The sequence below is a fragment of the Lemur catta genome, chromosome 15, assembly GCF_020740605.2.
Source record: "Lemur catta isolate mLemCat1 chromosome 15, mLemCat1.pri, whole genome shotgun sequence".
Lineage (NCBI taxonomy): Eukaryota > Metazoa > Chordata > Mammalia > Primates > Lemuridae > Lemur > Lemur catta.
In genome coordinates this window covers 40089112-40103515 of record NC_059142.1, presented here as the reverse complement: position 1 = coordinate 40103515, position 14404 = coordinate 40089112, and the positions used below count along the sequence as shown (strand labels likewise).

The following is a 14404-nucleotide window of genomic DNA, read 5'->3' as shown; positions in this document are numbered from 1 at the left end:
GGCTCTTTCTGTCCCGCCTTTCCGTAACGTGCCTTGATCTCCTACTCTGAGAGGCTATCGCTTGGCGTCAGCGGTCGGTTTCCGTGGCGACAGGAAAGCGCGGGAATTATAGATAAATTGAAACTGCGACTGCGCGGCTTAGGTTGCTGAAACGTTCTGGACCGAGGACAGTCCGGGGGGCCTGTCGGATACCGGGCCCTTGGGCCCAGGAGCCCGGACACTTTGCTCTGGGTAAACGGAGAGGGGAACGGAGAGGTGCCCAAAGGGTGCTCCAGGCGACAGGCAGGAAACAGGTATGGGGAGAGTGGACTCCTGAAAGAGAGCAAGATGGTGTTTATTGGGCGGAGGGGGGGGTAACTTGAGAGGCCTAAGACGTTATGAACCTGGGGGCAGTTTGTGGGTCACAAGGGGAGCATCGAAGATAAGGAAGTGGGCACTGTGTGTCCGAGGGGGAATTCTGGCAATAGGAACTGGAATATGCCTTGAGGGGGACGCTATGAGTATACGGGCTGGTATATAAGAGGAGGAGACCTTGAGGAGGAAGAGGGGGCAGGGAAGAGGAGGAGATAGGATTTTGTGGGAGGGAGGACGCTTAAGAACTGGATCCAGGCCTAGCGGGCTCACGCCTGTAATCCTAGCCCCCTGGGAAGCCGAGGCAGGAGGACTGCTTGAGCTTAGGAGTTCAAGATCAGCCTGAGCAAGAGTGAGACCCCCGTCTCTACTAAAAATAGTAAAAATTAGCCGGGTGTGATGGTGCTTGCCTGTAGTCCCAGCTACTGGGGTGGCTGAGGCAAGAGGATCGCTTGAGCCCAGGAGTTTGAAGTTGCTGTGAGCTAGGCTGATACCAAGGCACTCTAGCCCGGGGGACAGAGTGAGATTCTGTCTCAAAAAAAAAAAAAAGAAAAAAAAACTGGGCCGGGCGCGGTGGCTCACGCCTGTAATCCTAGCCCTCTGGGAGGCCGAGGCGGGTGGATCCCTCGAGGTCAGGAGTTCGAGACCAGCCTGAGCGAGACCCCGTCTCTACTAAGAATAGAAATAAATGATCTGGACAACTAAAAATATATATAGAAAAAATGAGCCGGGCATGGTGGCGCATGCCTGTAGTCCCAGCTACTGGGGAGGCTGAGGCAGTAGGATCGCCCAAGCCCAGGAGTTTGAGGTTGCTGTGAGCTAGGCTGACGCCACGGCACTCACTCTAGCGCAGGCAACAAAGTGAGACTCTGTCTCAAAAAAAAAAAACTGGATCCATACACGTTTCTGAAAAGGGACAAGAAGCAAGTAGAGGGACTTTAGTAGTAACGTGCTGTGGGCAAGCATGTGCTTGAGGAGCATCCTGAGATGAGTCCAGGTCACTGGGAAAGGGTAGCGGTGGGGAAGCATTGGTTAGTGTTGGTTTTGTCATTGTTGGTTTTGGTTTTAAGCAAGAAATAGAAAACAGCCAGGATGATTGGAGAAAGCTGAGGCTACTAACACCCACCTGGTTAGTCACTACACTGTGGCTTTCCCTTCTTGGAGGAAGGAAAAGACCCAAAGGAAGAGCTTGGAAGCTATATGTGAAAAAATAGAGAATTCAAATTGTTTAATTACAAAAAGCAACTTCTAGAATCTTTAAAAATAAAGGCTTTTGTTCTGTGGTTGGCATAATTCTAAAACGCTTCAATCTCAAGTTTCTCTTATTTAAAAATGATAACTTAATAAAATTAAGCTATCATTTTTATAAACCTAAGTGGTTTAATATATATATTCATGTTTTTTAGATCTATTAAAGTTCATCAGAACAGAAAGATGGATTTATCTGCAGTTTCTGTTCAAGAAGTACAAAATGTCCTTAATGCTATGCAGAAAATCTTAGAGTGTCCAATCTGGTAAGTCAACAGAAGAGTTTATTTGGGATTCTTCCTCATATTATTATCTCCTATGCAAATGAATAGAATTGACCTTACATAGTAGGCAGAAAAAATATGTCTATTAAGATCAGCCTATTAGAATTGCTGCTTTTCTTAACTGAAGTGCTTTAAAAATATAGAAAATTACTCTTTTTTCTCCATTCTGCCTCTCTTCCTCCCTCTTTCCCTCTTCAGCACACACATTGGGGGCAGGGAATCTGGTTTGAATTAAGTGGCATTTGGGCTTTTTTTTCCATGTCTAAAACCAGCTTGAGCATTTGGAATGGCAAAATAAAATCACCAATGATTGGTGTCTGTGAGGGGATAAGTCTTTGGAAGTACATTTAAATAAGAATCCTACAAGTGATTAAGTCTTTAGCAAGTCTGATTCTGAGCTTTTGGTTTTTTTAATCTATAAAATGAAGAAGAACCTGGACTATTCAAGTTTTTTTTTTTTTAATTGATGTATAACTTACAGTGGAATACAGAGATCTTAACTGTGCAAGTCAATGAGTTTTGACAAATAATTATATCTGTGTAACCCAATTCCTAATCAAGATATAGAACATTTCCATTACCCTAGAAAGTTCCCTTGTGTGTATTCAGGAGTTCTTAACTTGCAGACCCTTCAGGACCCTTGGAAGCCTATAGATAGAACTGTATTTCAATATAATTACCTTTTTGTGAAATTTTTTCTTTTATGCATTTAAGAGCATTACTTTGAGAAGGGGGTCCATGGCACAACAAAAGTTAAGAACCCAAAGTAGTCATTAAATGATCTCTAAAGTTTCTGTTAAATCTATAAAAGAAATGAAAAGTCATATATCAGAATCTCTTGGTAAAAAGCCAGAAACGAAAATTAGAAGAATTATTGCCTACCCTTTACCCTCTTATTATTCTCTAAAAGGTCATTTTGGCATTTTTAACTGTTCTTCAGACATGTGACATAGTCTCTTGCCTCTGAGCTATTACAGTTGCTGTTCTCTCTGCCTGGAATGTTATTCCCCTGATAATTGCATGGCTTGAAAATCTTGATTGAAATACCACCTTTTCAAAGAGGCATTTCTATATAAAACTGCAACACCCAACACACTCCTTATCCCTTTCCTGCTTTGTTTTTCTCCAGAACACTTATTACTATCTGACATTTTGTATAATTTATTCATCCTTTATCTCTACCCTCACAGAATATAAACTCCATGAGGGCAGAGGTGTGTGTTTGTTTATACACTTCTGTATCCTCAGCAGTTAGAAGATTACTTGGGACATAGTAGCCGTTCAATAAACATTTATTGAATGAATTAAATAATAAACAAGTCCGGGTGCTTGTAATACTAGCACTCTGGGCGGACAAGGTGGGAGGATTGCTTGAGCTCAGGAGTTCGAGGCCAGCCTGATCAAGAGCAAGACCCCCATCTCTAGTAAAAATAGAAAAAATTATCTGGGTGTCCTGGCACATGCCTATAGTCCCAGCTACTTGGGAGGCTGAGGCAGGAGTATCACTTGAGCCCAGGAGTTTGAGGTTGCAGTGAGCTATGGTGATACCACTGTACTCTACTGGGGCGATAGGGCAAGACTCCGGTCTCAAAATAAATAAACAAATAAACTAAATTGAGTAGCCACTCAAACATTTATTGAATGAATTAAATAATAAACTGAGTTGGTTCTTTTATAGTTTAAGTTTTTTAAATATAGTAATGGTTAGTGGTGGGTAACATTCAAAAAATAAATTGAAAAGTTACACCTGTTTCCCCTTACCCTCAATAAAAGAAGGTAAATTCAAGTAAATTTTCCTTTGTGCTTCATGAAAGTTGTTTTTCATATTTTGAATCAATAACATTAAGGAAAATGCAAGTTGTGTTTTCAGAGATACAAGGTTTATAAATAATCATCTTCTCCCTTGCCCTTCAATATTTTAGCTAAACAAAAATAAGAGCAAAACAAGATTTACAGCCTAATTTATGAAACATCAGAGCCAGGGAAACAGGAAATGATATTGTGGAAAAAATTGCTTTTGAAAAAGCAGAACAGTTACTCAGGATAATTATAGTGCTCAAAAAATCCTCAGTAACTGGGCACAGTGGCTCATGCCTGTAATTCCAGCACTTTGAGAGGCTGAGGTGTGAAGATTGCTTGAGCCCAGGCAAGACCAGCTTGGGCAATATATAAAGACTCCGTTTCTACAAAAAGAAAAAAATCCTCAATAGTGTTGCATTTGGGTCCATTTTTTTTTTTTAACATTTCTATAAGACTCAGTCTTCATAATATTCTTTCTTATGCTGGCAAATTAAACCAATTTAAAAACTCGGATACATAAAAATTAAAAATACAAGAATGAAAGTTAATGCTAAATTTTTATTTTCAGTCAACTATTCTGTATTTCTGATTTATTGTTTTTCCTTTTCTGTTAGAAATAGATTAATTTTTAATAGTTTTTAAACTCATTTGTATGGGAAGTTCTAGGATGGGGGTCATACCTACTTCACTTCTTCTTTTTTTTTTTTTTTTTAAATAGTGCCCAGAATAGCACAATTTGCAGTTATGTCTTAATATATGATTTTTGATTGTGACTGGAAACAGTGGTATTTCTGGTAGCTATCGGGTACGTTTTAAGTCTTCCTGAACTGGCCTCTTCCATTTACTGGTCTCTAAGTCACTATGGGGAAGTTATTTCTGATAATTGGTAGTTCTTTCTAACTTTTTACATATGATGTTTTTTTTTTTTTTGAGACAGAGTCTCACTCTTTGCTGGGGCTAGAGTGCCGTGGCGTCAGCCTAGCCTCACAGCAACCTCAAACTCCTGGGTTCAAGCAATCCTACTGCCTCAGCCTCCATAGTGGCTGGGACTACAGGCATGCGCCACCATGCCTGGCTAATTTTTTCTATATATTTTTAGTTGTCCAGCTAATTTCTTTCTATTTTTGTAGTAGAGACAGGGTCTCACTCTTGCTCAGGCTGGTCTTGAACTCCTGAGCTCAACGATCGGGCCGCCTTGGTCTCCCAATTGGCCTCCCAAGCGCTAGGATTACAGGCGTGAACCACTGCTCCTGGCCTTTACATATGATTAATGAAATTTTTGACTTTCAGAAGAATTCAATAAAATGTGTACCCTGCTAGGTTGTTTTTCAGACCTAAACCTAGCTGCTTTTTCAGTCATTTATCCAAGTTGGAAGCTCAAAATGCAAATATTCAGTAGGCCTAAAATATTGTCTGGTTTGAAAAGTGTTTGAAATATTTGAATCACTTTTATAGTAAACATTTACTCTCATCACGACCTAGAAGAAGAGCATTTTAATCTTTTTCCTATTCCCTCTTCACACTCTTCCTTCAACAGTCATTACCTTTTTACATATTGGAGTTTTCATCTGTTCAAAGTTTGTGTTTATAGTGTGTTTGTATAGCCTGGATTATAATTACCATACTGAAATATAATTATTTCAGAATTGAGTCAGTGGTGAGAATGAAAGCCATCTGGTATCATAGCTAAATCCAATTTCTCTTTTACTGAGAATTTCTTTGATATCTAACTTATCTCAGAAATAGGACTTAGTAACAAATCAGAGTTCTCTTTGTCAGGGTTGTTTTTTTTTTTTTTTTTTTTTGAGACAGAGCCTCACTTTGTTGCCCAGGCTAGAGTGAGTGCCGTGGCGTCAGCCTAGCTCACAGCAACCTCAAACTCCTGGGCTTGGGCGATCCTACTGCCTCAGCCTCCCGAGTAGCTGGGACTACAAGCATGAGCCACCATGCCCGGCTAATTTTTACTATATATATTTTAGTTGGCCAGCTAATTTCTTTCTATTTTTAGTAGAGACGGGGTCTCGCTCTTGCTCAGGCTGGTCTCGAACTCCTGACCTCGAGCGATCCACCCGCCTCGGCCTCCCAGAGTGCTAGGATTACAGGCGTGAGCCACCGCGCCCGGCCTGTCAGGGTTGTTTTTAAAGTCATATTTTGTCCCAGTAATAATACCAATATTGGTACAAGTCATCTTAGATTGTGAAGCATTTTCCCAAGTAGCATTTAATTTTATTCTTGCAATAGCCCAAGGAGAGTGCCAGGGAGACAGAAGGAAACTGAGGTTCAGGTGGAGTTGTTGACCCAAGGTTGGTCTGCTAATAAAGACAACTGGTAGTGGAAACCCAGCCTTCTGACTTAGTCCAGTGTTTTTCCTTTCATTGCCCTGTGCTGCGTCAGAAACCCCATGATTACAAGAGTTATATTACCAAACCCTTCACAATAAGGCTATTGTCCCCCAGCTTTTCTTGTGATCCTTTTCTAAAGAGTTAAATGTTTAATGAAAAGAACTACATTCCTGTCACTACCAGGTTACCTGTTCTTTGATGTCCTGCCTGAACCTTACCAAAAATCAGTTTTGTAAGCTTGCATTGAGAATAAAGCTAAAGACTTAAAAATGGCCTATGGGTTCTTACCTGCTCACTCTTCCAGCTACCTCTCTGATGTCTTCCTGCTACATCCCCCCCATATTAGCACCCTGGCCTACCTGCTGTACTGTAGGCATGATCCTACTGAGGGTTTGTCTTCCCTGCTCCCTCTGCTGGGATGCTCTGTCCCCAAATTGTTAGATAGCTTGTTTCCTCACATTATTCAGCTTTGTTCCAGTGTCACCTTCTCAGGCCTTTCCCCCAACATATATATATTGCACTCCCTGTTTCCCCTTACCCTGCTTAATTATTCTCTTTGATACTTATTCCCATATATTCTTTTTTTTTTTTTTTTTTTGAGACAGAGTGTCGCTTTGTTGCCCTGGCTAGAGTGAGTGCCATGGCATCAGCCTAGCTCACAGCAACCTCAAACTCCTGGGCTTAAGCAATCCTACTGCCTCAGCCTCCTATAGCTGGGACTACAAGCATGCGCCACCATGCCCGGCTAATTTTTTCTATATATATTTTAGTTGGCCAGCTGATTTCTTTCTATTTTTAGTAGAGACGGGGTCTCGCTCTTGCTCAGGCTGGTCTCTAACTCCTGACCTCAAGTGATCCACCCGCCTCGGCCTCCCAGAGGGCTAGGATTACAGGCGTGAGCCACCGTGCCTGGCCTATTCTTTATTTTTCTATCAACTGTTTACCACAACTAGAACGTAAGCTCTATGAAGGCAGGCTTTATTTTGTTCACTGTTATATTTCCATCTCCAAGAACATTGCTTGCATATAGTAGTAGATACTCAATAAATACTTGTTATATTAATAAATGAATTAATCTCAGGAACGCCTTGAGATTTTGTGGATAAACGATGGAAATTTGGGTGATATTTTCTCAAATTTTTTGTATTTTTCTAGGCATATTTTAATATTTTCTAAGTTTCCTTTAATGAGTATTTATTACATCGTTTTTTTTTTTTACAAAGTAATCATGAACCAAACATCATGACCCTCCTGAAGTAATCTAATAAAAGTATACAATATCATCTGTAAGGTGTTCTTGCCAAAAAATTGAACCCGATTTTGATTAAGTGTATAGATCTAGTTTACAGGGAATAAAGAGATTAGAGTAACATGTTAAACCACACCGTGGGGTTACAATCAGCAAAATCCAGAATGTGGGAAATTCTACAGGTCAAATGACCTGATTTTTAAAGTAAATGACAAAGGGGAAAAAAGGAATGGAAATGAATAGATTAAAAGAGACTTGAGGGCTGGGCATGGTGGCTCATGTCTGTAATCCTAGCACTCTGGGAGGCTGAGGCTCCTGGATAGCTTGAGCTCAGGAGTTCGAGACCATCCTGAGCTTGAGCGAGACCCTGTCTCTATTAAAAATAGAAAAAATTAACTGCGCATGGTGGTGCGTGCCTGTAGTCCTAGCTACTTGGGAGGCTGAGGCAGGAGGGTTGTTTGAACCCCGGAATTTGAGGTTGCCGTGAGCAAGGCTGATGCCACGGCACTCTAGGCTGGGCAACAGAGCCAGACTCTGTCTCAAAAAAGAAAAAGAAATATATATATATATCATTGAAAACAAATGAAGTATTCTCAGCTGATCTTTTAAATGCTGAAGGTAATATAGAGTATTGAAGAGATCAGTATAATTGTTTTGATGTCTGAAAGCTCATGGAAGGTAAGGATCATCTTCTTAGCTGTATTCTTACCTCGTAGCATAGCAGATATTTAATAATGTTTATTGAATGAACTTAAAGCCTTACCTTTACTCAGTTATAGCAGCTTAAAGTTGAACTTTTTTTACTAAGAATTTATTGATTGAGACAGAGTCTCAATCTGGGGGTAGAGTGCAATGGGGTCATCATAGCTCAATGTAACCTCAAACTCCTAGGCTCAAGTGATTCACCTGTCTCAGCCTCCTAAGTAGCTGGGACTATAGGTGCACATCACCATGCCTAGCAAATTTTTCTGTTTTTTTGTAGAGAGGAGGTCTTTCCCTTACTTGGGCTGCTCTTGAACTCCCAGGCTCAAGCAATCCTACTGCCTTGGCTTCCCAAAGTGCTAGGATTACAGGTGTGAGCCACCTTGCCCAACCAGAATATTTTAAAATAAATTATTAACTTTCATTTATTTTCTCTTGTTTTTTCCTACCCATCTAGCCTGGAGTTGATCAAAGAACCGGTTTCCACAAAGTGTGACCACATATTTTGCAAGTAAGTTTGAATATTTTATGTGACTCCATTATTTACTTTTCTGTCTGTCCTTTATAACACAGGAAATACCTAACTTTATAGAAGCTCTGTCAATTAAGTGACAAAGAAAAATTCAACTCTGTTTCATTCTGTCTCAGAGAGTGCTTATAAAGTCATCATAAGTGGGTTGTAGCCATAGTTCCTGGTAAAGTTTTGACATATCTAGTGGAATATAAAATCACTTTGAATAGCTGTTTGTTTTTTGTGTCCATGGGCGAAAGCAGATTGCAAGTGATTGTAAAATAAGCAAATTATGTTTCAGCCTTCTCAGTTTCTCCCTTCTGTTCATTTTTGCATGTCCTTCTGCTTTCCCTCTTAAAAGGTCCAGTGTTTGTCTGCTTCATAATCCTTGTGAAGACAGGGAAGGATCTGATATCAGTTTTTTGGTTTTTTTTTTTTCTTTTTTTTGAGACAGGGTCTTGCTCTGCTATTCAGGCTTGAGTCCAGTGGCATGATAATAGCTCACTATAGCCTCCTCAGTCTCCTGGGCTCAGGTGATCCTCCTGTCTCAGCCTCCCAAGTACAGACCATAGGCTTGTACCACTATGCCTGGCTAATTTTTAAATTTTGTGTGTTTGTGTATCTGTGTGCGCAGTGGTCTCACCATGTTGTAAAGGCTGGTCTTAAACTCCTGGCTTCAAGTGATCCTCCTGCATTGCCCTCCCGAAGTGCTAGGATTACAGGTGTGAGCCACTGTACCCAGCCTGTTTTTTCTTTTTTTAATTGAAAAAGCAAACCATGTACCTGGTAATGAGTTTATAAACACAAAAAGATATATGATACAAAGTTATTTCCCTCTCACCCCCAAACCCTTGCTTCCCTCTTCCTTTCCCAAACAACCATAATTATCAATTTCTTATGTATCCTTTCAAGAATTTTTTAGTTTAAGAGTTCTTAACTTGGAGTTCATGAATGATCTTTATAAATTTCCTAAAATTATATTCAGTCTTAAGTTTAGTCGTATTCAAAACTGTGGGCATGTACGTTTTTTCAAGAAGACGTTCCATAATTTTTATCAGATTCTTAGGATGTTTCCATAAGTTAAAAAAGGGAACAGTTGCTGCTCTAAGGATAATGAGGGCTGGCTGAAGCTGAAGGAAACCTGTTCCCTTTGGAGGGATACCCTTTGAGCACAAGTCTGCCAGATGGCTAGTGCCTTCCTCCTTGTGAATTCTTTTTCTTCCTATTGCCAGTAAGGATCCAGAAGGCAATTTCCACTGTCTTTTATCCCTTTCCTGTGTCACCCTGCTGGTCTAGATCTGTTCCCAACAGTTTCCTTCTCATTCCTTAGTCCCTTCTCCATGGCCATGTGCCACAGCAACACAGCTTTATCTCTCTACTTCAAGAATTTTTGGTTTTAGAGGAGTACTTCTCAAGCTATGGGGTAGGACCAATTTCTTCACAGGTTGATACTTTGTAAAACAAAATAAGAAATTCCCAGTATTTAGGTGGTTACAGATAGTTGAAGATTAACCTTTTAAGTGCTGGGACTTTCAGTGTCCCTTGATGAGGATCTTTCTGAAATGAACTGTATGCTTTCCTGGCACCTTGAGTAATGAATACTGAATATATGTTACAGTGAGTTAAGAAAAGATGAAATTATAAACATTAGTTACTTTGAAAGCTTGGGGAAGAAAGAAATTACAGGCAGAGGAAATAATAGGCAAAGGTAAAAAGAGAAGAAAATAGAATACATACAGGAAAAAAAAAATAACTTTACATATGTGTATAGGGTTAGAAAAGAAAGGAGCCCTAGGAGAGGAGAAGACATTTGCAAGAGAGAGAAGGTCCAAGAGGAAGCAGAAGGGACTAGAAATAGAAAATAGATGCAAGAAAGAGAGGTGATTGTTACTCAAACAGTAATGAAGGAAAGGAGAGTAATTTTACAGAAAGATTTTCATGGGGCAAGTTGAGGCAGTTTGAGTTCAGTGAAATTGGAGGCAAAGACAGCTGTTGATATTGAGAGGGTTAGAGTTGGCAACTAGGGGAGAGTGAGGAAAGCTTGCAACTCCTAATATGGAGAATATTATAGGCAGTAGGAGAACCACCCATATTTTAAATTGTTTTGAATAATATATTAGAATTAAAAGTCCAGTATAATGCTTGTAGAAATCAACTTTTCTATGAACTGTCTTCTGTAATAATACCTTTGTAATCTGAATAACACTTTGATTTATATATATGATCAAAATACCCCCAAGAATTTATTGTATTAATTGTATTTTCTCAAGATAAACTCTATTTCATCTCTGTTTCATAAAGACAGCTCTATTGACCTGAATAACCTGAAATCTTTCACGAAGATTACTGAAAAGATAATAGTACCAGTCTAGAAAAAATCCATCCCTGCATTATTCTTGAAGTTTCCCAACAAGAAATGAAATATGTACTACTTTTTGGAAGATCTAGAACAACATTGTCCAAAGAGGTGTAATGTGAGCTATAGATGTAACTTAAATTTTCTAGCAGCTACATTTTTAAAAAGTAAAAAGAAATAGGGTTGGGCATGGTGGTGTGTACCTGCTGTAGTGCTAGCTACTTGAGAAGCTGAGGTGAGAGGATCGCTTGAGCCCAGCCACTGTACTCTAGCCTGGGCAACAGAATGAGACTCCATCTCTTAAAAAAAAAGAAAGAAAGAAATGGGTAAAATTAATTCTAATTGTATATTTATATAATATATATTTAACCCAATTATGAGTAAAATTGTATCATTTCAAAATATATTCAATATAGGCTGCACAGTGGCTCATGCCTGTAATCCTAGCACTCTGGGAGGCCAAGGCGGGAGGATCACTTGAGGTCAGGAGTTCGAGACCAGCCTGAGCAAGAGTGATACCTCGTCTCTACTAAAAATAGAAAAATTAGCTGGGTGTGGTGGTGTACCCTTGTAGTCCCAGCTACTTGGGAGGCTGAGGCAAGAGGATTGCATGAACCCAGGAGTTTGAGGTACAGTGAGCTATGATGATGCCACTGCATTCTACCTGGGGCAACAGAGCAAGACTCTATCTCAAGAAAAAAAACCCAACATATATATATATATATATATATATATATATATATATATATATATATATAATATAAAAATATTAATGAGCTATTGGACATTCTTTTTTTGTGCTAAGTCTCCAAAGCCTGTATTTTTCCGTACATATAGTACGCCTTAGTTCAGACTAGCGACATTGCAAGTGCTTAATATAGCCACAAGTAGCTAGTGGCTGCTGTTTTAGAGAGTGCAGCTCTAAGAACTTAATACTTAAAGTGGGGCTCATGGGTCACCAGCAACAGCATCACATAGGCACTTGCTAGAATCTTAGCCCTACCCTAAATCTACTAAATCAGAATCTCCATTTTAACAAGATCCCTAGGAGATTTCTATGCGTGTTAAAATTTGAGAAGTGCTTTGGAGTGATGACCTTCCTATACACTTGTTGGGCAGATAGTAAGATGGACCAGACCAGGGATGATTAAGGTCTAAAGACCAGATAGACCAAGTAAGGCAAGTCTTGGGGTCAGCTAACTGAGGAACTCCAAATTAACAGTGAGTCAGTGTCAGGGAGGTTTGATGGCCAGATACATTAGATCATAATATAAGGGAATTATGGAGTTTAGTAATGAGCTAGTTTGTCAGAAAGATCCAGAAATAGGCAAGAGATAATCTAGCAAATAGCTTGAACATAGTCTCTCAGGAGGCTAGCAGCAGAAATGAGCAGAAGTTGAAGGCAGCGATTATATAAGAAAAGTAGCAGGGAGCCAGCCATAGGAGGTTGAGGGTTAAGATTCTTGTCCCTAGGAGACAAGACCCTTGACTGGAATACCAAGCAAAGAACCTAGGCAGAATCTCCCAAATGAAGAGGTCAAGGTAGATGCTCAGTTGTTAGAACTAAAGTACAAACAAGAGGTTTGATAAAGGAAACAAAGCCAAGCTTTACGCCATTGCAGCATTGTAGCCAATGAGGTTTATCCAAAGCGCAATTATTGCTAATTGAAAACTTCCCAATACCCCGCCATGACAACTTGAAATATAGTTGGCATTGGTAATTTTTGACAGTCTCTACAGAGACTGAATAAAAAAAAAGAAAAAAGAAAGAAAAAGAAAATAAAGCCTTACTATTGAAACTGACAGGGTTTGGTAGGGCCAGTGACTTAAATGTAACCTAAATGGATTCTGAGATGCTAAGCTATGGATCTTTCAGGATCTTTATTTCCCTTCCTAGGGGCCATATGGTTCTATAATCTTAGCTCTGTTGACAGGAAAGATACAGAAGTAGGAATCCAGGGCCCCCAATATAATCAAAGATAGTCAGAGTCAACCTGTGTCTATTTTGCCTAGACTTAGAATTATTAATTTATTTTTCCCTGCCAGGATAGACTTGGACAAGCATTTGCAAAATTAGATGAGTTTCCACAACATTGTTAAACTGCTCGGGGTATAGATGTGCTTAAAAAAATTAATACTCTGAAAAGTCCCCAAAATTGGTTTGTGGCACTATGATTTGCTGACTGTTTTCCATCAGCTTTTTCTTAAAAAGCTGAGGCCACCCTTCAGAAAACATACTACTTTGCTTTAAAATGTATTGTAAACATTGGGTTTTAGAAATTCAAAAAGGCCAAAACTTGTCTCAGACCTCTACGCTGAGAACCTCAAGTAGAACTTATGTATGCGTTCTCATTTAATTGGTACATCATACACAGAGCTCTAAAACAATTCAATGAATTCTTTTTCTGAGACCTGAAAGATATGCCAGTGTTCTGTTAATCTATCAATATGTTCCTTAGCTCAGTCTTCAAGTCATACACGAATTCATTTTCCTTTTTGACTTTAATTAACAACTTTTTAGTGTCTATTCTTTTTCCACCATAAAGAAAGATTAGAATCCCTATCTTGGTTGATTTCTGCATACCTAGTTCCCCTGCATTATTTATATAATTGTTGTGCAGACTACAACACAGTAGAGCTTAGCTTGTCACTCTACCGTATTCTGCAGAAACACGATGTGGAATTCCCTCCCTACCCCTTCTCTGAATTGTCCAACTGTACCATTTGGCAGGGTAATACATTGATGCCTCCTTGATCCATTATACTAGAGAACAGATGGTATTTGCATCTTCTCGAGGAGTGGTAGCCTCTCTTCTGTGTCTTTAAAGAATATTTATGTACACTGCAGATAGCTTTTTGACACCCTTATCTATCCCCCAAACTATAGAGTCATTGTTGAGTGCAATGTGGCACTTGAAACATCCGTACAGGTGAAGAAGGACCCCTGAGTCTTTTGTCCATACTTGCCTACATTGATTTTCTCTGGTAGAAAGATTATGAGTATCTCTCCAGACTTAGTTTCCCTACCAAAAAGAAAGATTGTGGGCTTTGCTGCAGTTCAATCCTGGATCCAACGTCACCTTCACCACTTGATTACCGTGTGATCAAGGACAAGTCTCTACCGTAAAATGAAGATAATACTTCAAGGTTTAAGAGAGGGCAATACATGTTAAAGGACCTGGCCGGTAAAAAGTGCTAAGTGCTCTCTAAGTGTCTAAGTCACCATTCCCAATGACTTTTCAGTCCCCTTAATCTTTTCTTTCCTGGCTCTCTTCTATGTCAGTGTCTGCTATTTACTACCTAGCCAGTCACCCTCCTCACCAGAATATTATGTCCTTTATATTAATATTTTATTTTGCAGGGATTTTATTTTGTTCTTCCATTGAATCTCCTGCATCTAGAACAGTACTAGACATGTAGTAAATATTGATTGTATGAGTGAATCACTGCTTTTAATTATCATAAACACTGTTCTCTCTACTTCTGGTTTATGATCCATTTTGAGTTTTTGTGTGTGGTATGAGGTAGGAGTCTAACTTCATTCTTTTGTGTGTGGCTATC

At 39.5% G+C, this 14404-nt stretch overlaps 1 protein-coding gene and 1 non-coding gene across 8 annotated transcripts in view; both read left to right on the top strand.

Moving 5' to 3' along the window:
• Nucleotides 1–143: 143 nt before the first annotated feature.
• BRCA1 (BRCA1 DNA repair associated) overlaps nucleotides 144–14404 on the top strand; it is a 56062-nt gene continuing 41801 nt past the window's right edge. For all 7 annotated transcript variants that reach the window (XM_045526653.1, XM_045526648.1, XM_045526652.1 and 4 more), the window contains exons 1-3: nucleotides 144–293; nucleotides 1758–1865; nucleotides 8434–8487. In XM_045526653.1, coding sequence (XP_045382609.1) covers nucleotides 1786–1865; nucleotides 8434–8487 — 134 coding nt within the window. In that variant the 5' untranslated portion in view covers nucleotides 144–293; nucleotides 1758–1785. The remainder of the gene's footprint in view (nucleotides 294–1757; nucleotides 1866–8433; nucleotides 8488–14404) is intronic.
• On the top strand, nucleotides 12448–12586 carry LOC123621304. The gene has a single exon (XR_006729044.1). It is a non-coding gene; the product is annotated as a U4 spliceosomal RNA (small nuclear RNA).